The 27,826-nt window shown below is 43.0% G+C and overlaps 3 protein-coding genes across 7 annotated transcripts in view; 2 read left to right on the forward strand and 1 right to left on the reverse strand.

Moving 5' to 3' along the window:
- The window catches only part of LOC150039413 (uncharacterized), a 510,688-nt gene that overhangs the window by 61,309 nt on the left and 421,553 nt on the right, over positions 1-27,826 (forward strand). The gene's annotated exons all lie outside the window — the stretch shown is intronic.
- On the reverse strand, positions 453-27,337 carry LOC150039416 (phosphatidylinositol 3,4,5-trisphosphate 3-phosphatase TPTE2-like). Of its 3 annotated transcripts, none has more exons than XM_090327903.1 (7): positions 27,283-27,337; positions 25,103-25,183; positions 21,987-22,092; positions 12,918-13,006; positions 5,836-5,928; positions 3,207-3,277; positions 453-596 (listed from the first exon to the last, which is right to left on the reverse strand). In XM_090327903.1, exons 1-7 carry the CDS (start codon positions 27,328-27,330, stop codon positions 581-583), a joined length of 504 nt encoding a protein of 167 aa, XP_090184029.1. In that variant the 5' UTR covers positions 27,331-27,337; the 3' UTR covers positions 453-580. The 3 variants fall into 3 exon arrangements, with proteins under 3 accessions (XP_090184029.1, XP_090184031.1, XP_090184030.1); XM_090327905.1 differs by lacking the exon at positions 27,283-27,337 and adding an exon at positions 27,012-27,098; XM_090327904.1 differs by lacking the exon at positions 453-596 and adding an exon at positions 1,415-1,533.
- LOC150039417 (rab11 family-interacting protein 3-like) lies at positions 7,884-9,837 on the forward strand. Its single transcript, XM_090327895.1, is given in 1 exon segment — positions 7,884-9,837. A coding segment is annotated over 1 exon segment (1,479 nt). The 5' UTR covers positions 7,884-7,956; the 3' UTR covers positions 9,436-9,837.

The raw sequence follows: 27,826 nt of genomic DNA on the forward strand, positions 1-27,826 counted from the left end.
TCATGGGGTTTGAACTCTGGGCCTGGGCACTATCCCTTTGCTCTTCAGCTCAAGGCTATTGCCCTGGCCCTTGAGCCAGGGGCCACTTTCGGTGTTCCTGGTGGTTAACTAGAGATGAGAGTTTCATGGTCTTTTGTACCCTGGCTGGCTTTGAACCCAGATCCTCAGATCTCATCCTCTTGTGTAGCTAGGATTACAGGAGTGAGCCACCACTCCTGGCTTTTTTGTAGCAATTCTGAAAAATGGATACACAGGGAAGAAAGAAAATGAGTTGAGAGAAGAAGGCCAGTAGTTGTGGAGACATACAATTGGTAAATTCATAAACTAGCCAATTCAAGATTATGATGTATGTATATATGTATATATGCATTGATGAGTACATACAGACATACACACTCTGAAGAGGGGTTACTTTTACCAATATATAATTTATTTAATAAATATACAGAAAATTTAAACTACGACAGGTATGAATATAGTGTGTTGGTCACTGAAAGACTTCTTCAAAGAATATATCTACAGAAAAGTCTGGATGATATATGTTCCATGTTTTTTCTTTATGTAGATTGTCCAGATCAGCTCATGTTAAATAAAGTCTAAGGACAGGAAAAAAAATCATTACCTTTTCTTATAAGGCTTACGGTATGTGACTATAAATCTTAATGTACTATGTTATTTCTCTTTTCGTTTTTTTGCCTTTATGGTTTTTCTCATGTTGTTACTGTGTCTGACTTGCTACCTGGTATATTGTATACACATTTATTTGTTTATTTGAAACAGGGAAGGGAAGGAGGGAAAAGAGAGGACTGGGAGGTGGAGGAGGGGACATCACAACGTGCCTCTTAGAGAATTACTGACACCCACTTTGTAAAACTTTTTAAATTTCATTTGTCAGGTAGTAGGAGGTGCAGGTCTTCTTACACATTAATACACCTTCTCATGTGTTTCTCCCTGTTTCCCTCCACCCACCCCCTTCCAATCATGTTGTTTCCCCCCTTTCCCTACTTCAAATAAACAAACAAACATATATTCTAAGTGTTTATAATTGACAAAAGTTACCAAGGGGCTGGGAGTTTGGCCTAGTGTAAGAGTGCTTGCCTAGCATGCATGAAGACCCAGGTTCAATGACTCAGTACCACATACATAGGAAAAGCTGACAGTGGTGCTGTGGATCAAGTGGTAGGACTCTAGCCTTGAGAAGGCCAAAGGACAGTGCTCAAGCCATGAGTTCAAGCCCCAGGACTGGCACAACAATTACCAAGACATAATTGGGTGTATAGTGAAACCTAGTAATTAAATGGTGTTCTGGGTTTTTTTTTGTATTTGTTTTGTTTTCCTAATGTGAGTAGTGGGGTTTCTACTCATGACCTTGAATTCTCAATAAACTTTCTCTGCTCAAGCTGACCCTCTCTTACTTGAGCTCCAGTTGCATTTCTGGATTTTTCAAGGACTCATTGGAGATAAGTATGACATAGACATGCCTGCCCAGGCTAGCTTCAAACTGTGCTCCTCAGATCTCAGCCTCCTGTGTACCTAGAAAGACAGGTCACTGAGCCACCAGTGCCCAGCTATATCGCCCTGAATCGGTGAAATGGTGTTTTTGTCTAAGCCAATCTCATCAGTGTAAAAAAGATTTATCAAGCAAGGAAAAAATGATACCAATTTTCCAGAAATGATTACAAAAGAGGATCCAATGTTCTTATAATCTCCAATGAGATGATGGTGGTGGAAAGGACAAAGCTATCCTTTAGCAAGAACCAGTTTGACAAGAAGCAACAAGTAAACACCCTGCCTTTGTCGAGGACTTTGCTCAAGAGACAGCTGGACATGTGGGAAAATTGATAGAATTTTTCCTTCAAATGCAGAGTTTACTCTTTCCAAAATCAAATTGTGTGTGAGTTACAAATCTGTAGAAATGAGGCTTTCTTGCTGCTGTCTTAATAGATTTGAGGTATTATCAGGCCCAGTTCAGATTTCAAGAGAAGTCTGGCACTGGATGTAACCAATACTATCCAGCACCACTTCTGGCTTTTTCTATGTATGTGGTACCGAGGAATCAAACCTGGGTCTTTGTGCATGTTAGACAAGCACTCTACCACTAGGTCAAACTCATGGCCTAAGGTCTTCATTCTCCCCCTGCCTCATTCTTTCTCTGGGTCATGCAGCCTGAGCATTGTCCCTGAGCTCTACACCCAAGAATAACACCCTACCCTTGACCCAACCCCTACTTCCCTTTTCTAGAGGTTATTTGGAGATAAGAGTCTCAGGTCCTTCTAGGATATAGAAACAAAAGCCACATAATGAGTGATTGTTGTCCTTAAGGTACTATGTTATTGGATATATGCATATTTGGTTATTTGAAATTGGATAGGAAAGAGGGGAAAATAAGTTGGGGGAGGAGGGACATGGGGACCAAGACATGAGAAAGTGTATCAATGTATGTGAAGTAATGCACCTTCCATCTGGCAAATGTAATGTAACCCTTCTATCAATTACAATAAAAAATTATATGGAAAAAAAAGAGTCTCAGGTCCTTTAGTGCCCAGGGTGGCTTTGAGCCTTGATCTTCAGATCTCAAGCTCTTGAGTAGCTAGGATAATAGGCCTGAGCCACCCCCCCCCCCGCCAGCTCCAAGTTCTTCATATCTATCCTAACCATTTTATGGTGACATGGCGACAGTCATTTCTGCCTTGATGATCTAGAAAGTGTTTTTCTTTTTACCACCACAGGTCAATACTCCTGAAAACTGAGTCTTTGTAGGTTCAGGAATGAGTTTCTAGAAAAAGTAGTAGGTTCTTAGCAACAATACATCAGTGCGTCATGAGGAAACCTTTTCAAAAGAGAGGTTAACCAAACAATGCTTTTGAAATTATTCATACTTCTCAGGCTTGAAAATTCTGTCCTATATGGAAATGTGCCTACAGCAGAAGAAAGCCAGCTAAAGCCTCCCTAGACTAATCCCACCAATCATGACCCAATAAAGTGACATCCACCTAGACCTTTCTATATTCCAGGAACCGGGTAGATGTACACTTCGTGAGAGAACTTGATCATTACTATGATCTGGTTAACTGCTTCTTCACTGACACATTGCCTTATGGTAGGGGATAGGAAATGTTTGCTTAAGCAATTCTTTATTTTTGTAGAAAATGATCTTAGTATAGTAGGCAAAGGAATTGCCAATCTGTCTTACAATCTGTCCTTACCTGTTTCTCTCTGCGAGAGATGCATGGAACCACATGAAGAATGCACAGTCATCATAATAGTTAGGAAGCTTCTAAAAACACATGATTAAAGAAAGAGGTGATTTGTATAATAAAATGGATACCAAAAACTAATAATTGCATTGGGATTGACGTTCCTTCCTTATGCCTTTTTGTGGACATCAATTGCAACATCCTATCTATTACAATGTACTCAGAAGCTTGAAGGGAATACTTTTTCATTAAAAATATAAAGGATCAAAATTACTACAATGAAATAGAAAACAAGTGTTCAGTTGGATTTCATTGAAAGGCATTATCAGAGTGAAAAAAATGTAGCACCAAAATAGAGGGAAACATAGGCATATTTTGTATCTGGTGGGGTCTTGCATTCAGAACATTTTTAATTCAAAAATTAATGTCTGAAAAACAAAAACAGATCCAACAAACTCCAAGGGTTTGAGCATATACTTCAGTTAGTCAGAGAGTATACCCCAAAGGTGGCAAGCACATCAGAGCAGAGCTGGAATTCTAATGTCTCACCCACCAAGATCACCAACAAAATTCAGCAAAACCACAGACCACTGGAGTCCTCAGACCTTGCTGACACAAATGCCAAATGGGAAAGCAATGGTAGAAAAGCGTCTGTGGGTTTCTCAATAAGTTAACCATAGAATGACCATTTGGCACCAATTCAACTTCAGGGATGTTTTTATATGATAAATATAGACAATGATCTCTCAATCTGATTAGAACACCACTAAAGAATCAACTAAAGACCTATGTTTACACACACACACACACACGCACACACACACACACACACACACACACACACACACACACACACACACACACCAAACATACTGTGGTGAATTCTTCATCCTTTCTGTTTGCTCTGCTTTCATTTTGACTCTGTTAGGCTGGAATACCAGAAGCAGGGCACAGCCACCCCCAATAGTTTCCTGTCTCTGCTACCTCTCAGTTCCTCAGTGGGAATGAGCTAGACACCTGTCTCATGCACCCATTTTCTAGTGATCACCTGTCTATGTGACAGCAGATACAATGCACTTGACCTAGTGACTCCATACTACCAGGGACCTCTGAAGATATGTCACAGTGACTACTTGTGTTACAGCACCTTGGACCACAATGAAACCTCCCATGGAAAACCTGCTAAGGTCACACCTGGCCCCCAAGAGAATGTTATTTGCTTCTAAGGTTGCCTTATGTCCCATCACTGGTCAGGTATCAGCTATCCCTGGATGGCTACCCTCTATCCACTGGCCCTGCAAGATGTGCTGCCTCTCCCTTCTCTGTCATAAACTGCTTCTCTTATTCACTGTGTTATGTTTTCATGCTTTGATGGTGACTTATCTAATAAGCATATACAACCTGCCCTCTATTTGTGGTTTTTCTAGAGTGAGTAATTTGGTAGAAAGTCAAAACACAACAAGTCAGACAGCAGCTATAGGTCATCTGTTGTACAAACAAGTTCCCTGTGAGGAGGATACATGCTCACCAGTGGGAAACTTAGACATGAAGCTACTTCCCACCAGGGTAAACAATCATCCTGTGAAAGACACACTGTACAGCATCCACAGCCATTTCACCTGGAGCTCCATCACAACAAAGCTGGAATGTATGGTCCTGTCCAGAGACAGAGTCCTTGAGAGTCAGCCCAAAGACATAGAACTCACATCTATTTCCATAACTGACAGCTAGTTTGAATAATTAGGCATCAATATTGGTGATGGCTAGCTACACAAGAAGCTGAGATCTGGAGGATCAAAGTCAGCCATGGCAAAAAGTAAAATATTGTTTCCACGTTAACCAGCAAACAAACAGGGCTGGAGGCATGACTTGAGTGATAGATGTTTAGCCAAGCAAGCAAACCAAGCAAAAATCCAAACCAAAGTATGGCCAAAAACCACAGTGTTTGTTTAGAGACACTAGGTAAGCAAGAATTCACAGTGGTTCTGTTATCCAAGGGGAAACATTGAAATGGGGAGACTTCCCAGGTGGTCACTTGTTTCAACATTCACATTCACATCTCAGTACCTGAGACTGCTCAGCAGTGAGCAAGCAGATAATGAAGGACGACATACAGAACACATGGAAATTCTTAGTTAGAGTAGAAATAGATGATATCATAGAAAATCATTACAAATAACAATATATGACACTCAGACATGACGTGTACAGCTGATCAATTAAAATTATATAGTTATATTAAATATAGCAAGTCAATAGATAATTATGGTCAGGAAAGTAAAATCTCTGTGACATTTGGTAAACACACTGATCCTGAAGTGTTTAAAGGATAGACAACATAACTGTAATTACTGTCATAGACAGTCAACAATATCTGTTTCTTTTCAGCATCTTTGCTTTTATACTTTTCTCATTTGATAAGTAACAGATATCAATTGCTTACAATTCAGAAGAAAGTACTCAGAAATACTTTTTATATATACAAGAAATCCTGATGACTTTGTTTTGTGTTTTCCTCCCCTTCCCGAGACATGCATTTTTATCTGTCCTTTATATTGTAGGGAACTGCAGCAAAGGAAATCGCAAACCCAGACCAAACAAAAGAGCATACAATCATGCAGGATACTTGAGGACTCACCAAAGAAGAAAATTTTACTTTTACATCATCACATAAGTCCGGACAGTTGGGCACCAAAAAGATTGCTCTATTTGTATCAATATCATGGACAACCTGTTAATGAACACATGGAATTAGGAACTCTAAGTGTTGCCAGCGATTAGTATTCTTTTTCACTCATGAAATCATCCTTAATTCATTATATACTCATAATTTCATTGCTCGGTAATTTTATATAGATTGTAGTAGTAATTTTATTCTAAAGTGGTAAAAGTACTGGGCTCCTAATGTTTGATAGCTATCTTAGGACTACACTTGAACAGCAAAGTATTCATTTTTGACAAGTTTCTTTTTGTTTATTGTAATGTATAGAGTGGTTACAATTATATTCACCAGATAGTAGGTGTGTTACTTTTCACACACTGATATAACCTCTCATGGTTTTGTCCCCATTTTCCTCCCCAAACCCTCTCCCAATCATATTGTTTCCCCTTCTCTTTCCTATTTTAAATAATCAAATAAACATATATACACCATACCAGGTCACAAAGTCAAATACAGTAACAATATGAGATTAACCACAGGGCAACAAAACAGAGGAGGAATAACGGAGTGCATTAAGAGCCACAATCACACAAGATAAAGCTCTTATTTCAATATCCTAGAGATCCTTTCATTTAGTCTCATCCTATATGACCAGGAGTTTCTAATGTAATACACATTACTGTTCTGCGTGAATCATCTGATTTTTATATTCTTTTAAGGATGTGCTTTTAAGTTCAGTCTGAAACAGTATATTGATGTTCAAGAAACAATGAATAATTGACCCCATTTTCAGGATAAATATTATGTTGCTGATGAGATCAATGAGCCATTCAAGTGAATGGAATGACCACAAACAGGTCAAATTTGGAGATTAACAACTATGAAATCATCCCATATATTACTCTGATATTCATATGCCATCATAGAATAAGAAGAAAGCTATGCTAGGCTTCAAGAAACATACCCGCGCTCTCGGGGCCAGGCGTGGGGCTCCTCTGGTTCTCGGGGCCAGGCGACGGGCTCCTCGGGCTCCTCGCGCTCTTGGAGCCAGGCGCCAGGGTCCTCGGGCTCCTTGGGCTCTTGGGGCCAGGCGCCCGGGTCCTCGGGCTCCTCGGGCTCTTGGGGCCAGGCGCCCGGGTCCTTGGGCTCCTCGGGCTCTTGGGGCTAGGCGCCAGGGTCCTCGGGCTCCTCGGGTTCTCGGGGCCAGGCGTCCGGGTCCTCGAGTTCCTCAGGCTCTGAGGGCTCCCGGGGCCAGGTTCCTGGGTCCTCCCGCTCTTCGGGTTCCTCGGGTTCTCGGGGCCAGGCGCCCGGGTCCTCGCGCTCCTCGGGTTCTCGGGGCCAGGCGCCCGGGTCCTCGCGTTCTCGGGGCCAGAGGAGCCCTGGCGCGAGGAGCCTGAGGAGCCCGACGCCTGGCCCCGAGAACCCGAGGAGCCCGAGGAGCCCGACGCCTGGCCCCGAGAGCATGAGGAGCCGGACGTGCCTGACGCCTGGCCCCGAGAACCCGAGGAATCCGAGGAGCCCGACGCCTGGCCCCGAGAGCATGAGGAGCCGGACGTGCCTGACGCCTGGCCCCGAGAACCCGAGGAATCCGAGGAGCCCGATGCCTGGCCCCGAGAGCGCGAGGAGCCGGACGCGCCGTCCAGCTGGCTGGAGGACTCGGTTGAGCTGCGGCGCTGGCCGGAGGAGCCCGTCTCGCCGGACTTGTTGGCCCGCTGCGCCGCGGTCCGGAGGAACTGGACGCGCAGTACCGCTGGCCCGAGGAGCCCGAGGACTGCGGGCCTGCGCGTGGGCTGTACGCGGGCGCCTCGGGCGCGACGTGCGGGCGGCTACGAACGCGGGCCGGCCTTGCCGCTGTCCAGCGAGCCGGCCGCGGGCCAGGAGGACGGCGCTCGCCTCCACGCCGTGTTTGACGCATTGAGGATTTCATCCAGTTCGCCACGGTCTACGGGGTGGAACAGACAGGCATGCTACTGAAACATTATCTGTCACATTCACTTGATGTATCATCTACTATACCACCTGGTAAAGGACTTAACACAGTACTTGGATCCAAGTGGACTTGGTGTGATCACTTTTGAAGACTTTCACCAAGGGATCATGGCCATCAGAAATGGAGATCCTGATGGCCAGCTGTACAGTGTGGTGCCTGCCCACGATAAGGACCCCACCCCCTGTGCTGACGAGTTTGACGACTTCGGCACCTATGAGGCCAACGAGGTGACAGACAGTGCGTATATGGGCTCTGAGAGCACCTACAGCGAATGTGAGACTTTTACAGATGAGGACACCAGCACCCTGGTACATCCTGAGCTACAGCCTGAGGGGGATGCTGACAGTGCAGGCGGCTCAGCTGTGCCCTCAGAGTGCCTGGATACCACAGAGGAGCCTGACCACAGTGTGCTGCTGCTGCTCCCTGGCAGATCTCACTCTTGTGGCCAGGCTGTTATGGTGATTGGCGGTGAGGAGCATTTCGAGGACTATGGTGAGGGCAGTGAGGCAGAGCTGTCCCCAGAGACCATGTGCAACGGGGAACTGGATTGCAGTGACCCTTCTTTCCTCACTCCCAGCCCAACCAAGTGGCTCTCCAGCAGGAAGGTGGCAAGGTACCTGCACCAGTCAGGGGCTCTGACCATGGAGGCCCTGGAGGACCCTCCCCCAGATCCCATGGAGTGTCTAGAGGAAGACATTGCTGACAAGGAGGTTGTCTTCTTGGAGAGGAGAGTGTCAGAGCTAGAGAAGGACAGCATGGCTGCTGGGGAGCAACATGGCCGGCTGAGACAGGAGAACCTCCAGCTGGTGCACAGAGCCAACGCTCTAGAGGAACAGCTGAAGGAGCAGGAGTTGAGAGCCAGTGAGATGGTCCTGGAAGAGGGGAGGAAGCAGAAGGAGCTCTTGTGCAAGATGGAACGGGAGAAGAGCATCGAGATTGAAAACCTGCAGGCTAGGCTCCAGCAGCTGGATGAGGAGAACAGTGAGCTACGGTCCTGCACACCCTGTCTGAAGGCCAACATCGAGCGCTTAGAGGAGGAAAAACAGAAGTTGCTGGATGAGATTGAAGAGTTGACACTGCGTCTTAATGAAGAGCAAGAAAACAAGAGGAAGATGGGAGACAGGCTGAGCCATGAGAGGCACCAGTTCCAGAGGGACAAGGAGGCAACACAGGAGCTTATTGAGGACCTCCGTAAGCAGCTGGACCATCTGCAACTCCTCAGGCTGGAGGCAGAGCAAAAACGAGGCCGCAGCAGTAGCCAGGGTCTGCAGGAATACAACAGCCGTGCCCGAGAGAGTGAGCTGGAGCAGGAGGTCCGAAGGCTCAAGCAGGACAACCGCAACCTGAAGGAACAAAATGATGAGCTGAATGGACAGGTCATCACCCGCAGCATCAAGGGAGCCAAGAGCCTCTTCTCCACAGCCTTCTCCGAGTCCCTGGCTGCAGAGATCAGCTCAGTCTCCCGAGATGAGCTAATGGAAGCAATCTAGAAGCAGGAAGAGATCAACTTCCGCCTGCAGGACTACATTGACAGGATCATTGTGGCCATCATGGAGACCAACCCGTCCATCCTGGAGGTCAAGTAGACAGCAATGCCCTAGGCTGGTCCAGGACTCCATGAGTACACTGGAGTGGCCCTGCCTCACCTCACGTCACGAAGGCCACCAGGTCCCATAGCCAGCTAAGCCTGGGGTACACAGGGCCCTCACATGGAGGGGATGGGCAGGTGAAGATTTGCTACAGAAGGTAGAGGGCAGCGAGAAGGCAGGAAGGGAAGCCCACATAGCAGTCAAGGAGTGAAGGTAGGCCTGCTATTGGCTTTGACCTTTGGGGAGCCAGAGCCCCTCACCCCGTCACCCAGCCAACAATCACCTGTGTCTTTTCCACAGTTGATGGGCTCTTAAACCTGTGTGTAGACATGGGGGACAGTCTCTCAGGCTGGGGTGAGCTACCCTGTGCCTCCTTTATGGCAGACCCTCTTCCTGCCATGCAGCCCTACGGGAAGAGTCTGCAGCTTTCTACTCAGGCGTCCTGACAGGTGCCACCCATGTCTGGTGTGTGAGCCCTGGACCCTCACATGAGATGTGACGGTGTGTGCAGGACAGCAGGTGAGGCTGGTCCATGTGAGGTTGGGCTGGGAGCTGCTCGGGCTGTCACCAGGTGGCCTTCAGTGGACCAGGGCCCCAAAGCCATGCAGGCACTCCAGTGGTATGAATCTCGCTCTGTACCCTCAGGTTCTGCCCCTCCCGCTGGGGCCTAGGCCGGGAGACCATCAGGAGCCTTTGCTCTGAGCACAGGACTTGAGATGATACACAGAACTCACTTCCCGGATGGGCGGACATACCAACTCCTCTGCCTCTAGCTGCAGGTGCTGCTTCTTTGCAGAGATGTGACTTTCTTTGGTCGCCTAGACTCTGTTGTCCCCAGATCACTGCCCTGAGGGAAGTTCACACATCTCAGGCTAGAGTCCAGGTCTCTGGAAGACAGGCTGGGAGACTGTGCACAGACCAGGAGCAGAGGCGCCCTTACCACCCCACACCTGCACTACCACAGAGTGGTGCCACCCACTAGCGGCTCAGCCTGCCTGGGCCAGGGCACTGGCTAGCAGCCTCTCAGTGCCCTCTGTTGGGCTGGAATCCCGCTGCAAAGACTGTCTGTCCACTGTGTGCCGTGTGTGCATGCGAGCATGAGTGTGCACACGAGTGTGAGTGTATGTGTGCTTGTGCCCACACATGCTGCCCTCCATCCCCTCCACCTTCCCTGGCCCACCTTCTACGCTACAGTTTAAGATGTCGCCTTGTATTGTACATTTTGGGGAAAGCCTTGGGTGTAAATCAGTGTAAACTTGGAGAGATTTTTCTATCATGTAGAGTAGGTATTTTTTATAGATTGAAGGTTGATCAATTTTTTAATACTTTTCAGAGAGAAAACTATCTGTATATACACATGAATATATATATATATATGTATATGTATAATATAAAAAATAAAAAATAAAAAAAATAAAGAAACATACCCACAGAAGACTCTCACATGATTTTCAAGTTTTCAGGAAGTTTTCTACATACAGAACAATATGAAAATAATATTTTGTTTTCAAGCTTTATAAGGAAGTGTGCAAGTGTGTAACATGGGAGGGCAGTATACAGCAGAAAGTTTGAATAAGAAAGCATCTTCTAGAAAGTAGAATTTCAGTTGGTCATTGGAGGATTTTAATAAAGGAGGTATAATATAGGCCTGAGAAGAGAAACCCGCAAAAATATCAATGAAATTGAGAATTTTATTCCAAGAGCCAGAGAGATGAGTCAGTCTTCTCTAATGGGAGTTTGTAGGTCCAGATATTGATGGAAATAGCTTGGCTACACTAGGGTTGTTATATCTTCAGAGCTTAAATCCAGAAAAATAAGAATGAACATGGGCTAAGAATTAATGGGAGCAATGTCCTATGTGACAAAGTGGTTTCAAAATGATCACTTTTTACACTGATTTGATAACATAGATTAAATTCAAATATATTACCTAAACCTCACAACACTTGAGATATACTCCAATTTCATAGATAAGAATTTGAGGAGGAGGAGATGGTTACTGGCTCTAACCAAGGCACACTGTGCCTTCTGCTCACAGTGAGAGCAGTATTTTAGGATACATTTTGCAATAGTCTGCAGGTTGCTTTATTCAGACTATTTTATAAACCCAGAAACAAGCAAGTAAATCTATGGACTAAGCAGCAGTAGTGGGAATTAAAAATGAGAGAAGAGACATTTCAAAGGCTTACTCAGCAAGGGCTGCTGATTAAAATGAGTTTAGGGACTAGGCAAATAATCAACAGCAATTCCAAATTGTAAAGCCCATGTTGGAGAATGCTGCCTGCATTGACCAAGCATAGGAAAAGCTTCCCTGATCAGTCAGGAGTAAAGGGATGAGTGGTGGCAAATCCATTTGTGGCAGATGGGGTGTCTTCCCCCAGCGGGGCTCCTTCATATCTGCTCAGGGCCCGAAGAAACACATTCTAGTTGATGGAAGGATAACTGGTAAACATAACCAAAAACAGAGTACACCTACAGGTAACAAAAGAAGGAAACACGAATGGTTTTGGGTGAATAGTCTCCACTACCTGAAGCCAACCGCAAATAAACTGCATTTTTAACAGTTCCTATGGAACCAGACACCAGTGGCTCATGTTTGCAATGCCAGTTGCTTAGGAGCCTGAGTAGCTAGGGATCTGAGGATCATGATTCAAAGCCAGCCTAGGATAGAGTCTATAGATTTTTATTTCCAGTTAAGTATCTGAAAACCAGAAATTAAGTAGCGGGTCAAATACTAGAGCACAAGTCTTGAGCACAAAGTCTCACAAAAAGCACACACAGAGGAACACACACTACACTTGTGTGCATGTACAGAAGTTACAACAGGAACCTGGGAATCATTCTAAAAGATCCTTTGGGGTTAAAAAGGAAATTAGCCAGTTTCTCCCAGAAAAGGTGTACAGTCTTGAGAATTTCTTGAACATTTCAGAAATGGCTGTGGGTAAAGAGGCATCTCCTCAGTCCATATGCTGTCTCTACTGCTCTCAAGGTGACATCCAACAAAACATCTCAATGACAGTCAATGAGCCCATTGCTGAGTGGACAGATTCTGCATCACTCTTTGAACCTATGACTTTCCACTTCCACAAGTGCCAAGGTGACCTTCAAAAACACTGCGTTTGAGAATCAGAGCTTCGTAATAAATGATCAAAATGATCAAAAGGAAGATCATATGGCAAATACTGACACGATGTATGCATTTAAAGCCTCGAGTATTTCCTGGGGACATTCTTAGCATTTGTGGGCACAAGTGAATTCGAAGCAGCACTAAACTGAAGCACAGTTTGACAATATCTTTCAGAGACTGTTTGGAACAAGGCTCTGCTTTGCATCTGAACTAAGCAATGCCAACTGGAATGGTGACAGAGGGCAAGAGCTGTCTCTTTTTGGTGAGTGTTACTTTGGGGAAGACCATCATGCCGCTTGACTGGGAGCTTTGAAACAAACATGAGAATTCTCATTTATGAGCTTTGGCTCACCGTGCAGGTTTGGCGAGTACAAGTAAATACAGTCTTGTGCTGCATTATTATTTCAATTTTCAGGTCTGCTCCATTACCTTCTCCTACTCCTGCATAAAAGTGAAAAAGAAAACTTGTATGTTTGTTAGAGTACAGAGCAAAATGTCTTGCCAGTTAACTCAATGGAGAATAAAGAGAGAAAATATTGGCCAGCTAAGGTTGTGGGTTTAGTTAATCATTTGATCTTGCATAGAATTTGTCCTTTACAAATGGTTTCTGGCTCCTAAAGCAGTTCACAATATTACAGAGAAAGAGAAAAATCATTATATCTTAACCTTCTACAAGATAAATTCTTACTACATCACCATTCCAGGAAAAAAAAACATTGGGAGCTTCCAGAATTTCTTGCTTATGAAATGCTACCTTTAGAATTCTATAATAATAATCTAAATTTAATTTTCTCTAAGTCAAATGTTTAAATCAATATCAAGGATAATATTGGTCAAGTATACCCAAACAATCCAGTTTGTGTACATTTGAGAACAATAGTTCTATGCCATTTTAACTTATACTTTTAGTATCTTTAAGTGGTTACACAAATGGGTTTACATTAAACAATCAGTTTATAAGTACAATGTATCTTGATGGATATATCAACCCCCAACCTATCTTCTCCATTTCCATAGGTTCATAGGATATATGTTGTGAAATATTATGGCTGTTTCCCCTATTCTCTCCACATTAATCTAAATTCCTCCTCTTTGCAAATACCATGCTTTTCAAGTACCAGTTTCCTGGTATTTGTTTTAGTGGACTGTGAGTTCATTTTTCTAAAGAAATAAACCATTTGAGTTCTCTCATAGAAATATCTTCCTTCCTTTAATACATTTGTGTAATCTAGTACACAACCTCATATGTCTTTACTTTTCTATTTATAAATTAGCTTAGACATATTAGAGAATACCTACATATATTGTCTCTCTGGACCTCACTTCACTTAGGTAGGACTTGAACACTCAGACTCTTTTTCTTACCCACCCAGAACTAGAGCTCTTTTGTCGGGGACATTCTACCCCTCCCCGAATTCTTACTGTAAGAATGTGCCCACATCTTGTAATTAGGTCAGTAAGCAACAAATGTGTGCTTTCGCTGATATGCAAACATCCTACCACTTGGCCTGTACCCCAAGCAAACATCCTACTACCGGACCCCCTCCCCTGAGCAGTTCCTATACCCCAATCCCCTCCTGCCTTTCCTGAAGAGGCATATAAACCCTTGTGTGAAAAATAAAATTTGCAGCTTGATCAGGATGCTTGTCTTGCTGCCTTCTTCGTGTTTCCTGTCCCTTTCATTCCTCCCTCTAGGTTCTTGGGCCCTAGTTGACGTCCCGCTGGAAGGGACAAATGGCGCCCAATGTGGGGCCTGGGAGCCCGCGAGGCTGAGGAACGCTGTCTTCCAGGAAAACTTGGATCCAAGTGATTGTGTGACCGGCTCGGAGCTACCCATCTGCAACATCAGTTTCGGTCAACGCTGAGGAGTGAAGACAGCGCAAGGTAAGTGACTGGCCATGGGACAGGCATCATTATCACAGGAATTGTTCATCTCAGGTTTAAAAGAGGCCCTCAAAACACAAGGAACCGGGTTAAAAGGAAATATTTAAAGGCATTTTTTGAATGTTATCTGGCAGACAGATGTAACCCACTAAGCACCCTTTGGGAAATTGCGTCTATACCACTAAGTACCCTTTGGGAATTTATGTCTATAGATACTCATTCAATACTGAGGAACAACCTTTTTTGGAAAAGACAACCAGGTTTAAAGCAAAGGCCTCCGGAGCTAAGTAAGAGTCGGCCGACCACCCTGTTTCAGGCCAGACAAAAGTCCACCTAAAATACCCTGTCCCTGAGGAGCTACAATCGCCTGCCTCTCAGGCCTTAAGTTCCCAGCTCCTAAAAACTGCTGCAGTCCCCAGCTCCTGGGCTAGCTGGCTTAGCTGCATCTTAGCAATTGGCACGCCCCCTGTCCTGGCCAGAGCCATTCATTTGTGGCTCTTAAAGAGGACCTGCCCCATAATCTTTAAGGAGAGACGAAATACAGATGTTGTGACATTCTATGATGACTGCATTAGTTATGAAAAATTAGCATAGAACTGCTCCCCCAATTCTAGTGGCCACCACAGTCTTATCGCATGGGGAGCAGTGGCCTATTGGTGGGAAAAACAATTGGAGCTACTAAAATTAATAAGAATCAGGCAAATACAAGTTTCAAATACAGGTTTCTTCATGATCTCCCTGCAGTAAATACACCCATGGGAGCCACCCAACCAGGGCTCCCAAGTCTTTCATCAATTCCTAATAATTTGTATACTTACGCTATTGAGATAAAAGATTGCATTTTTCTAGAAACAGTGGTTTTCCTTTAACAACCATTTTTGGAAAAGATGCCTAGGTTTAAAGCAAAGGCCTCCGAAGGTAAATAAGATTCAGCTGACCACCTTGTATGTCTGTCTGAAAAGTGCACGGTAGGCCAAAAAGTTGGACGCAGCAAGCTCTCTAAGGCCTGGGTGGTCAAGGGACGCCTTGACCACCTTCTGGATTTCTTGTAACAGGGCATGCCTGAGAGTCTCACTGGCAAGACATGTCTAAATAAGTTGTTTGGTGAGAATGTTCATCTGAGTTCATGTTGTTGTGTTAAATGTATCCGATTGAGCCTCATTTTCTGTTGTAAGTCAATGTCTGGTTCTGTTTGAGAGTAGGTTAGGATGGCCTCTGCCGGCCAGCTACCAAGGAATGGAAATTTCCATAGGGGAGGTGCGCCCTCTGAATTCCCGATTTCAGGGCCCCACCGTCTTTCCATCACTCTGGTAGTTTAAGACCAGGCATGCCATCAAATGTTTAGGAGTCTATTAAAAGTCTCTGCTTCTCTGTCTTGTTCGTGTTACATATTTTTCCTTGGATATTTTTCCTTGTCCAGTTTTGTCTTTAAATTTGGTACCAGTTCTAAATATGGATCCTATGGATTTTCTGTATGTACTTGTTATCTATTTGAATATTTCTGGGAAGTAAAAGTTTTGGCCCCACTCGGGCCTGGTATGGCCCCTCCAAGTCGGCTGCAGGTGAGGTGAGTAGAGGCCAGACAAAGCAGCTGCAGACTTCCTCTAGTTTCCTTTTTCCCACAACCTGCTGAAGTGACAGTCTGGAGACAGTTGGTGGCAGGACACAAACTTCAGTCTTAGTTCTCCTAAGTTTAAGACTCCCACCAAACTTTCATCTGTAAAAGGTATTATGTAATATGTGTAATATCAGGAACTAGCTCTGAAAAAATAAATTTCAGCTAGTTGCTTTGTTAAAAAGCTTTGTTTTAAAACTTGGTTGTCACACACAAGAATAAGATTAGCAAAAAATCTCTTGTCACTAAACTTCCGGAAAATGTGTGCCCGATATTAATTTTGTGTGTTTTTAAGATCTTTGAGTATGAACATGTGTGTGAATAGGTATGAACGAACATGTTCAAGGTTAAACTGTCAGCATCCTGTATAACACAATGGATGAGCTCATATTTGAAACACAAAGGCAATTGGGTAAATCTAAGTCTAAACTTCAAGAAAATTATTAGGTTTGAATGTTTTACAATGTCTCAAAGGATTATTGCATTGTTTTAATGAGGAACTGGTAAAAAGTATTTTTCTAAAGTAGAAAAAGTATTTTCTAAATGAAATCTGCATTTAAAAATCTGATATTGTAATGCATAGAGCTGTATCAGAATTTGATTATCAATGTCAGAGGTGATGTGATTAGTGTTTCTTAACCAGCCCCTAAAATGTATTAAATTAGGGAAAAGAGTTTTTAAAGGAATGTTTAAAAGTTTATAATTTGGTTTCATATTACTGGATTGCAATTAGACGTATTTTAGAAAAAGAAGGAAACTAAGTCCAGACTTAGACTTTTGGTGTACTAAGGATGTTTGTAGTTCTTGCATTAAGGAACACTTATTTGAGTTTAAACTGTTGTTGGAGTTCTAGGCAATAATCTAGACTGCAAAAAAAAATTACTCTTCTAAAAGGAGGCTTAGAGGCAAAGGGTGGTTTCTTGGGCCTTTAAAGATTTTTCAAATGCAAATAAAGGCTAAAGTGTTAATTGTTGCAACAAATATCAGTGAAAGTTTTAAAGAACATTGGAAATTGGTTTCTGAACAAAATTTGAAAGTGAAGTTGTCCTAAATGTTTGTCTCAATAGAGAGAAAGAAAAAAAGGAAAATTAGGACTACCAAAATGATTGCTTAATTGCTATTTAGCCTGCTCTTTTAAAGTCTCCTTATAGCAATTTCTAGCTGGTCCATGGAGAAGGACAGCAATCCTTATTCAGATGTAACTTTGGCTCTTACCAGGTTCCAGGTAAGATCATCCTTAGAGACTATTTCTGTGTTGACCACCTTGTTGCTTTAATTGGAGTAATGGGGCCTTTAGTAGGACTCATTGATCTGAAAGCTGCAGTTTCGAGCCAGCCAGGGCAAAGCAATGTTCCTGTGAGACTGTGGTGTCTAATCTGCCAGCAGAATGCTGGGGCAAAGTTGCTTTAGAGCACAAAGTGGCCGAGTGCTAGCCTTGAGCTGGAGAGTTGAGGGACAGTGACCAGGCCACAAGTTCAAGTCCAGCAACCAACAAAGTGAAATGCCAATGGGATGTTCATCCCTGTGTGGAGGGACACCACTGGGACAAAAGAAATAAAGCATCCAGATGCAGAAAGCCTCTGCTTGGATGGCAGAGATGGTATCAGATCCTAGAGTCACTTGTGCTTGGCCACTCAATATTTAATCAGAGCTGAGAGGTCATAGACTAGTTTGTAAGCATGTTTTACTAATGCCCATGCCTTTCATAACTGGGCAGGAACTTGTCAATCATCTGTGATAGTGGGTAGTTTAAAGTTCTAACTGAACAAATTTTGATTTGACACCAGCCATAAATTGAGGAAAGTTGTGGATCTGAGGCTTGTGTCCCTGTTCATCTGTTTAGATCTGGCAACTGAAGCATAGAGTCACAGGGATTAAGTTCCCCAGACAATCAGGAAAATGCCTTTCCAAATGGGTGCTAAGTAAGCTACACTGTTGTAGCCAAAGAAAAAGTTTGTGCAGTTGTTAAATGTTTTATATGATCTCCGATTTGAAGTAAAATATCACTCCTGATATGAAATCTTGGCAACCTCTTGGTAAAATAGGCTAAGTTTTAGGGTCCCTAGCTAGGATAGAGACAACACCCCTGAGTCAGCGTGAAGAAATTACAGAAGCTGAATCTCCACCCATTAATCCCCTTTAGATGAAGGGATCAAAAAGTCATTTTTTAAAAAAATTAAGACAGGATAATTAGAGGCATGGAAAAAATAGTAACAAATGTGCAAGAGTGGAGACTGCACTCGTGGGGAATGGCTTCAAGTCTTCTGTGCCTGTTTAAGAGAATCCTATCCTTGTTTAATCTGGTTACTAAAAGTTGTCACCCTGGTATTATTTTGGATTCTCAACCTTATATGTCTTAAAAATTAATGGGTTTAATGACATTCACAGGGAAGTGGATGAATCTAGAGCGAATCATGTTGAGTGAGACAAGTCAAGACCTAATGATCAAAAGGCGCATGGTATCCTTTATAGGTGGCTATTAAATCCAAAGAGTACAAGAGCGAGGACTCAATAACTGCATATCCAAAGCTATGGTCATGGTAATGGAAATATAAACGTAACTATATAGACATAAAAACCTATGACTCTATAGACATAATGTTTTATTTCATAAATTAATGTGTTTCTATGACATCCAAGCCTTAGCTTCATTGTGATTAAGTTCTAAATACTAAGTCCCAGTGATTGTAAATAGAGATTGCCTCCTTGAACACTTGTATGTTAATCTTGTCATTTAAAAGATGATGTAAAAATCAACGTTAATAAATTCTTTTTTTAAAAAAAGAAAAGGTTAAAAAAAAACTAATGGGTTGTCAGCCTGACAAAATGAGTGTGCTCAGGAAAAGCAACCACGGAATCATTGGGAGAATTCACCGAAGTCAGGCCTTAGGTTTAGCTTCTTTAACCAGTTTGTGCAGAAATTTGCAGGCAACCCAGCAGGAGGTGTGACATTCCATTGGAGTTACTGAGAGATGAAACTGCTGCCACATATTCTGTTCTGCCTGATTCTACCACCACCCCACAGCCGTTTCCTGAGAGGACTGGAACCAAAAGCTCTTGGTGATGGGACATTCTGTGCTAAACTCAAAGTCCCTTAGTTGGTTCCAGCCATTATGGTGACTCTGGATGGGTGAATTTTCCATCCAGTGCTGAACAGCCTAGATGAGGGAGAGGCTAAATGGCTATGAGGACTATGGGGCCCCCAGAGGAACCGTAATCCCCACCCGAGGGATATGCATCTACCGTTGACCGGTGAAGAGCATTTGCATGAGGTGCAGCTAAGACTGCGAGGAGACAGCCTAAACAGCCCTCAGTCTCGGGGTCTCCTGAGGGACACGCCCAATAGCATGGAGGTTGGCATCTATGAAAACCATTCCCCCCAAAAGATACTTGGCCTCAGCAGAAAGACAGATACATGAGCCAGTGGGTCTTGCTTCTTCCTCAACATGGCCTCCATTCTAGGAATCATGGCCTCTGTCCCCCCTCTCAGGTTAATGCCTACCATAATTCAGATATTGCCTAAATCCTTGCCCCTCACTTATTTCAAGATGACGGGAGGAGATCGGGGACATTCTCCTCCTCCCTGAATTCTTACTGTAAGAATGTGCTTGCATCTTGTAAGTAGGTCACTAAGCAACACATGCCTGCTTGCGTTGATATGCAAACATCCTACTACCTGGCCTCTACCCCAAGCAAACATCCTACTACCGGACCCCCTCCCCCGAGCAGCTCCTATACCCCAATCCCTCTCCTGAAGAGGCATATAAACCCTTGTGTGAAAAATAAAATTGGCAGCTTGATCAGGATGCTTGTCTTGCTGCCTTCTTCATGTCTCCTGTCCCTTTCATTCCTCCCTCTAGGTTCTTGGCCCTAGTTGATGTCCCACTGGATGGGACACCCTTTCACTTTGGAATATTTATAATTAATTGGGGATAAGTGTTTTCTATCTGGGTTGGCTTCAAACCACAATCCTCAGTTCTCAGCCTCCTAAGTAGCTAGGAAAACCAACGTGACCCCAGGGTGTGTGACCTTTTCCTCAGTTCAAATGGCCCCTCTTCCTTTAGCCTTTCCTCCAAGATCTGGTTTCAGAGACCACAATGAAGTTTTTCCTTTCAACCTTGCCTATTTCACATTAACATGAAGCATGTCTGATTGGGTTTTCATCTTGCCTTGTTTTGGTGTCTCTTAATTTCATGGATCAAACACTATCATCAGGAAGATTTCTGATGGAAACATGGCTTTTGCTGCACTCTCCTCTCCCTTGTTCCAGTTGCCCAACTGCTTTCTACTGATATCCTCTAGCAATAAGCCACTGAAATTCACAAGTACAATGTGCTAAGCCTTTATTTTCCTCACATTTAAACAATTTACATCACACAAAGGAATTTCATCCTTGAAAAACACAGACAAAGCTGGGCTCAGTGGCTTCCATAGTAACCATAGCTCCTCAGTGTCTGAGATCTGAGGATCAAGGTTCAAAGCCAGCCTGGGCACAAAAGGACCCGAGACTCTTATCTCCATCTAACCTCCAGAAAACAGGAAGTGGGGCTTGGCTCAAGGGTACTGCAGAGCTTAGGGACAACACCCAGGAACAGGGGTAGGGTCGTAGCCTTGAGCTGAAGAGTTCAGGTACCACTCACAGGTTGGGCTGGAATCCCATGATCCCCCCATGCACCCACCGACAAAATACAGACAAAATGAAGTGAAAATTCTCTGTCTCACCTTCTTCTACGTGTTTAGGTTTCTAACTAAATAACCTCTTTCACTATTTTTCTAGGCCAGCCTGGATAAAGAGAGACTTCATCTAGGAAAAGAGTAGAGCGGCCCAAGCCTGTAGTCACAGTTGTGGGAAGACTGAGATGGAGAACCCAGGGGAAAACTTTGGAGAACTGGGTGGTCTGTGCCAGTCTTTCCAGCAATATTGGGAAGTCTAAACTAGATAATCTGATTTCTTGGAAACAGCACCAACTTGGCAGTTGCTAGAGGAGTCTAGTAGAAGAACAAGTTCTCCAAACCTGTTCTATGTCCATGGAGATTCAGGTGTGAGTGTCAAACAAGGGCAGTCAGGGGAATCCAAGTGCTGCCTTCTAGGAACCTTGTCTGTACTACCTAAACCTGGCCTGCAACAGAGTCCAACTTTTGTATTTGCAAGTAGCAGAGTTTGAAGTCTGGGTCTTGAGCCTGCTCAGCTTGTCTAGCTGACACCCTATCACTTGAGGCATCCCCCCATTTTGCATTTTTGGTTGCAATTGGAGACTCAGTGTCCTGGTTGTCTTCGAACTGTGGTCCTCCACATGTCAGCCTTCTCAGTAAGGAGGCTTTTAGGTAAAGAGCCTTGAGAACCCCTGCATTGTAGTTGTTTTTTTTTAAAATCTAAGCACTTATTTGTCTTTTCTGCTCACAACCCCAGCTGAATGCTTGCATATGACCTGGCCAAAGGTGGCAACAAATAAAATAAGGCATCCTGATGGAGAAGATAGTGAGGAGATGCTTAGAGGAGGAGGAAAGAGAGAAAAGAAAGACTATAGTTCTGAGAAGAAAGGGCCGCTGGAAGGACTGGCCAAGAAAATGAAGCAGGGCCAGCAATGCTGAGATGAACCATGAAGGAGAAATGAGTCTGAGAAAGAAGGACTCTACTGGGTTCTTGAATCTTCTCATCTCCTATGGAAAAAAATCTATCCTAGGTTGAGACAAGAACATCAAGAACAGAAGGCAAGGGGTAGAACATTCCCCTCAAGTGGAAATGGGTAAGGGAATAAGAGAGGCATCTAAGGAGAGTTGACATGGCAGCTCAAGAGGGAGAAGGTCACAAGCACTGACAGCTAGTTGTGATATAGGATTATTTGCGTAACATAAGCAAAACCCTCCCAAATAGAGGGGCGCACATCCTCTTGTCTTCTCCTTCCTTTTTAAAGCACTTACCTTGGATGGAGTAAATGACAATCTTCCTAATTTTGAAAGTTTTCTTAACTGGCATTTCCCAGTTCAACACATTCTTCACTATGTCAAAGTAGCCGACATAGCGACTCTGTAAAGCAACAAAAGCCTCCACTTTAGTGGGAATGCCAGATGTAAATGATGGGACCCGTTTCTTCCCCAAAATCCATCCCCTATAGGCATTTCCCATCTTTATGACAAAGGAGGACTTGACCTAAGGCCAGGGCTGCAGAATCCCTGTAACAGCTCAGATTACATGAGCAGTTAAACCAGGTGAAGTTACCAGAATTCCTCCCCACCCCACCCCCCGTGGCCTGCCAGGGAATTCCCTCCCTTTCCTTTGTCCTCAGAGCAGTGCACCAGAAGCCCACTAAGATGAGAGGTCACTTCAAACAGCAAAGGTGTCAGTAGTTGCCCCAGCCATCAATCAACCATGCTGAATTCCATTGGCCACCTGTGTATGGCCAGCCCAACCACATGGCTGGGGCCTATAAAAGGAGCTTGTAAGATTAGGCGGGGTTGCTCTCTCACATTTTAGAGGCGTCCCTGACTGGTCAGTATGAATCTCGATGCTAGGAGCGGAATAAAACTCTGTTTAACTTAACTTCCAACTTCTGCTTTTGTGTCAGACTCATTCCTTTGATCACGTACCCTAACAGTAAAGTCAGTATCCTAATCTCTTTCCCTTTTTCAGCTTGTTAACAGCAGGAAGAAATGAAGACAACATTTAGAATGAGTCAGTACATTATCAACATTCTTATTTATCTGCCTCCATGTGACTAGTTACCTACCATGGAAAATGAACCCACCTGAGACTTGCAGACAGTAACATGGAAAGTACAGGCCCTTTTTTCTAGGCTTGCTTATGACCATGAGAACAGTGAAGGTGCTGAAACAGCGATGACACAATCTGTTGTCATGCACTAGAGAAAGGACTGTGGTTTGGGAGATAGTTCCTCATCAGGAGGAATGACATCTCCACATAGCTGCACTAGATGATGCTGTACCATTAGTGAGGGGTCCTCTACAGAGAAGAGATTCTTTATCTGCCTTTTTCTCCAACATGGTTTCTGTTTTTTTTTTTTTTTTGGTAAGGGAACCTTTCAATACTCTTTGGCTCCCAGCAAGTTGCTCAAAAAGGATTTCTTAGAATTCTCTTTGAGAAACTCCAGATGTCTGGTGATGAACCAACTGAGAAGAGCTGATAAAGTGAACTGCCACATTTCCAATTAGCAAAAGCACTTGTACTGCATGCGAGTGGCTGATGTCTGTAATCCAGGCTACTCAGGAGGCAGAAGCTGAGAGGAATGAAGAATAATGCCAGCCAGGGCTGAAAACTTTGAGATAATCCATCTCTATATACTTAGCCAGAAGTTGAGCTAGAGATGTAGCTCACCTGGTAAAGTGCCACTTATGAAGAGTTCAAGCCTATTGAGCACCAGGCCACTGAGTTTAAGCCCCAGGATGGGCAAACAGTGAAAGGGCAATAGTGAGAAAGATGCCTGAAAATGCAATAGGGCAATGAAAGATGCAATTGGGCAGTGCTGTACCACTTCACATCTCCAACTCAGTCTGTTTTGGTTCTTAGTTAGAGCTAAGAAGGAAAGGATTTCCTGCCAGGGCTGGCTTTGAAACACCATTGTCAAATCGCAGCCAGTATCTAGAAATACAGACAGGTGCCAGTCTTCAGTGTCAGGTAGATGTTTTGAAATTGTTGGATTTTTTTTTTAGAGTGCATATGTTGGGTGTCATGCCAAACTGCTTGTGAGATAAAAGGATCTGATGAATAGCATTTCCTTCAAAGTAATCCTGGTTGAGGAAAGAAGAGTAGGAAGGGTGACCCAGGGTTTGAGAAGAGTGGGGAAGGAATAAACAAAGCATTACTGTAGGTTGGGCTGTTGATTGCAGAATACACTGTACGGTTCCATCTTTGTGTGTTAGAGTTTGGATACGAAATGTGCACTTAAAAGGCTCATAGGTGGAAGGCTTGATCCCCAATATACCAGCAGTGTTCAGAGTTGGGCATTGGGAAGTAATTATATTATGAGGCTTTTGACTTTATCCACAGATTCACTCGTTGAGTGCTTCCTAAATTTAAAGCATTAGTATGAGGTGGGGAAAATGTTAGGAGTTGGGGCCTCATGAAATGAAAGAAGTCACTGGAAGGATGGATCATGTCGCTAACCCTTCCTTCTCCTCAGCTTCCTGGGAACCTTGAGGTGAGCAATCCTTCTCCACAGTACCCGCCTCCTTGACATGATTGTTCAGTGTCAGTGTAGGTCCAAAGCAATGGGATCAGGTGGCCATAAAGTAAAGTCTGAAACTGTGAGCCCAAATGAATCTTTCCCCACTTTAAGTTCTTTGGTCAGGTATTTTTTTATAGTGACCAACACTCGAATCCAATATAATTGGGATTTTTCATATTTTCATAATAAAGTATTGTCAGAGGAAAATAGGACAACAGTAGATAGTTTAAAAAATGTTAAGAATATGAAATGAGAGAAAGTATATGATAATGTCTGCTGGAACAAGATTCGTAAAATACTTATTTTCCCAGTTCATTTTGTTTTTTTTCTTTAATACTCCCACAATCTCTGTGTGCCTTTATCTCTCATTCTTGGTCTAAGGATTTCTCATTCTTTCTCTTCTCTTAACTCTTTTTTCCCCTACACTGGGCTCACCAGCAAACCATCCTGGCAGTGTTCTAAAGACATTGAATTGCTCATTGCCTTAGCAAAAACTGGTGAAAGATCCAATCTCTCTTTCTAGAGAAATCAATGGCTAGTAGATCATCTACTAGCCAGAGATCATCTTCAGGCATCAGAAAACCTCAGATATTTGACCTTCCTTTTGGGGAGGGGACTCAATTCCAGAAGCTGTAGGGAATAAAGAATACAAAATGGAATGTGTGATGCTCTGATGAGAACCAAGCCAATTAGCCTATGAGACTACAGATGTGGGCCTCTAAAGATCAGGAAATGGTTAGGAGTCACAAGTCCTCTGCCATCATTGATTGTTAAAAAAGGGTTACAGATGCGACCAGGCTAAATGTGCCACTAACATCTCCCCATAAATAACTTTTTATGACAAGAGAAACTTACTTGGGCAGGCATTTCCACTCCTTGAATTTTATTGCTGAAACTCGTATCAGTTTTTCGTTCTCCAAAGTCATTCAGGCTGTCCTACAGAAAAGGGGTTAATACAATCACAGTGCTTATCTGTCCTCTTTGGACAGAGCTACTTATGAACTTTCTTAGTTCCTAGCTTTTTAAGTACCTATGATTACAGGCATGAGTCTACAATGCCCACATTTCCTTTGATTCTTTTAAAAATTATTTTATTATTTTTTGAAAGGTCTTTCTAGCTCCTTTGCAAATTATTGATTAGCTCATTAGTTTTGGGGAGATGTTAATTTTTGAGCTTCTTGTATATTTTGGATATTAGGACTTTGTCAGATGTATTGTTGGTAAAGATCTACCAGTCTGTTGGCTGTCTTTTTAGTTTAGCACCTATGTTCTTTTCTGTGCAGAAAATTTTTATTTTGATATAATCACATTTGTCAAGTCTCTCCTATTTCTGTGGCCTTGCCACTATTTCTAAAAAGTTCCTGCCTATGCCTACCAGTTCTAATATTTCTCCTACTCCAACTTGCAATAGTTTCAATGTTTCAGGCCTGACTTTGAGATCTTTAAATTCATTTGAGTTGATATTGGTGCATGGTGATAAACAAGGATCCAATTTTAATTTTCTACATATGGAAGTCCTGATACCAATTATTGAAAAGACTGTATTTTTCCATCACACATTTTTATTGTGCCTAATTTCTTATATATATATATATATATATATATATATATATATATATATATATATATATATATTCAGATGCTGGAGGTGATGTGGCCAGGAGGGACGACTATTACACACTTGGAGGGAGTGAAAACTCGTTCAACCAGTATGGAAAGCAGCATGGCAGCTCCTCAAAAGACTAAACATAGAGTTCCCCTATGACCCAGCAATTCCACTACTTGGCATTTACCCAACTGTCCAGAAACAAGGACATACTAAAGCCACTAGCACAACGATGTTCATTGCAGCACTATTTACCATAGCAAAGATATGGAACCAACTCTGATACCCTTCAATTGATGAGTGGATCAACAAGATGCGGTATTTTTACACAATGGAATTGTATGTTGCTGTCAGAAAGAATGACATCTCTCCATCTGGAAGGAAATGGAAAGACTTAGAAAAAATCATATTAAGTGAAGTAAGTCAGACTCAAAGGAACATATGCTCAATGGTTTCCCCCATTTGTCAGAATCAGTAGAAACCTTGGGCTCTCCCAGCAGATAATTGCAATAGAGCAAAACCTAGATACATAAGGTCATACAGTATGTCGCTAAATGAAAGGTCGTCTAGGAAATAGAAATAAAACCCTTAAAATGAGTGATTGTTGTCCTTAATGTACTATGTTATCTCCCATTTCTTTTGCTGTCTCTCGGTTATCTCATATTTTTACAGTATTTCACTTTGTTATCTGATATATTGTATATATGCGTATTTGGTTATTTGAAATTGGATAGGAAAGCGGCGAAAACAAGATGAGGGTGGGAGTGGGGGGAGGGAAATGGGGACCAAGACTTGAGATAGGGTATCAATATATATGAAGTAATGCACCTTCCATCTGGTGAAAGTAATGTAACCCTCCTATTAATTACAATAAAAAATATTTTTTGAAACTCATTATAAAGGTGTTGTACAGAGAGGCTACAATTACATAAGTCAGTTAATGAGGATACAGCTTTTTAGAAAATGTGGATTCTTATTTCTTAAATACGGAATTACAAAGTCATGTGTATATCCTACAACATCAAAGAAATGGTAGGAAGGAAGTACTGGGTTGAGATAGAGGGAGGAGAATGATGAATGCGTGACCTTACTCACAATGCACTGAATTCTCAAACTGCGTTTTGAATTGCAACTACTTACAGATGGTAAAAAATATACCTTAAAATGCTGTTCTTCTTAGTAATTCTGAATTTGGGCATTCCCTCGCACTTGTGTCACAGTGCTGTCAGTATAGGCTTGGGCCAGAACAAGGTTACAAGGATACAAGTCCAGTAAATAACTGCACATTAAAGAAGGCTGCATTAATCCAGGCTTTCACTTTCACTTAATCACCATGAGCTAAGCATTTCCTTAATATTTTACCATGAATGCTTCAGAACTAGTAAATTCAATACATATAAAAGACTAAGTATCAAAACCATTTTCCTACCTTTGCGGTTAAAAATGTGCCAGTGGCAAGAAGTAGTATAGATATCATTGTTCCTGTTCATCCTAGAACACAGCAGAAATGAGTTCAAGAAATCTTTCTTCCAGTGTAAAAATACACTCACAAATACTCATTTGGTATTGGTACTGTTTCTTCTGAAGTGTTGCTGTCTCAAAATTTCCAATTGAGAAATATTAAGACTTTATTTTTCATTAATGTAACAAAAAGAATAAATAGGGCCATGCACTCTCGTCCTCATGTATAATTCCAGATTCCCGGGTGGGAAGATCAGGATGGTTATGATTCCAACCAGCTTAGGCAAAATAAGCTGGACCGCATGCTCAACGAGCAAGGTGGGCCAGTGCTTCACATCTGCAACCCTCATTCTGTGGGAGACATAGAAGAGGGTTTCAGACTGATACCAGCACAGGAAAATGTAATATACTTTATCTACAAAAAGCATTGAAGCAAAACAGAACTGAGCATATACCTGAAGTGGGAGAATGCTGGCCAAGCACGTGCCAGGTGCTGAGTGCAAATGCAAGCA

The sequence above is a fragment of the Megascapheus bottae genome, unplaced genomic scaffold (genome assembly GCF_031878675.1).
Source record: "Megascapheus bottae isolate mThoBot1 unplaced genomic scaffold, mThoBot2.hap1 HAP1_SCAFFOLD_40, whole genome shotgun sequence".
Classification (NCBI taxonomy): Eukaryota; Metazoa; Chordata; class Mammalia; order Rodentia; family Geomyidae; genus Megascapheus; species Megascapheus bottae.

Excerpts from the sequence above, each read along its gene's own strand:
- LOC150039416 (XM_090327903.1), bottom strand. The coding sequence starts at position 27,330 with ATGATATCTATACTACTTCTTGCCACTGGCACATTTTTAACCGCAAAG. Across the intron at positions 25,184-27,282 it reads GCACATTTTTAACCGCAAAG|GACAGCCTGAATGACTTTGG; the intron begins GTAGGAAAATGG and ends CCTTTTCTGTAG. Across the intron at positions 5,929-12,917 it reads GTACTCGCCAAACCTGCACG|GTTGTCCATGATATTGATAC; the intron begins GTGAGCCAAAGC and ends GTTCATTAACAG.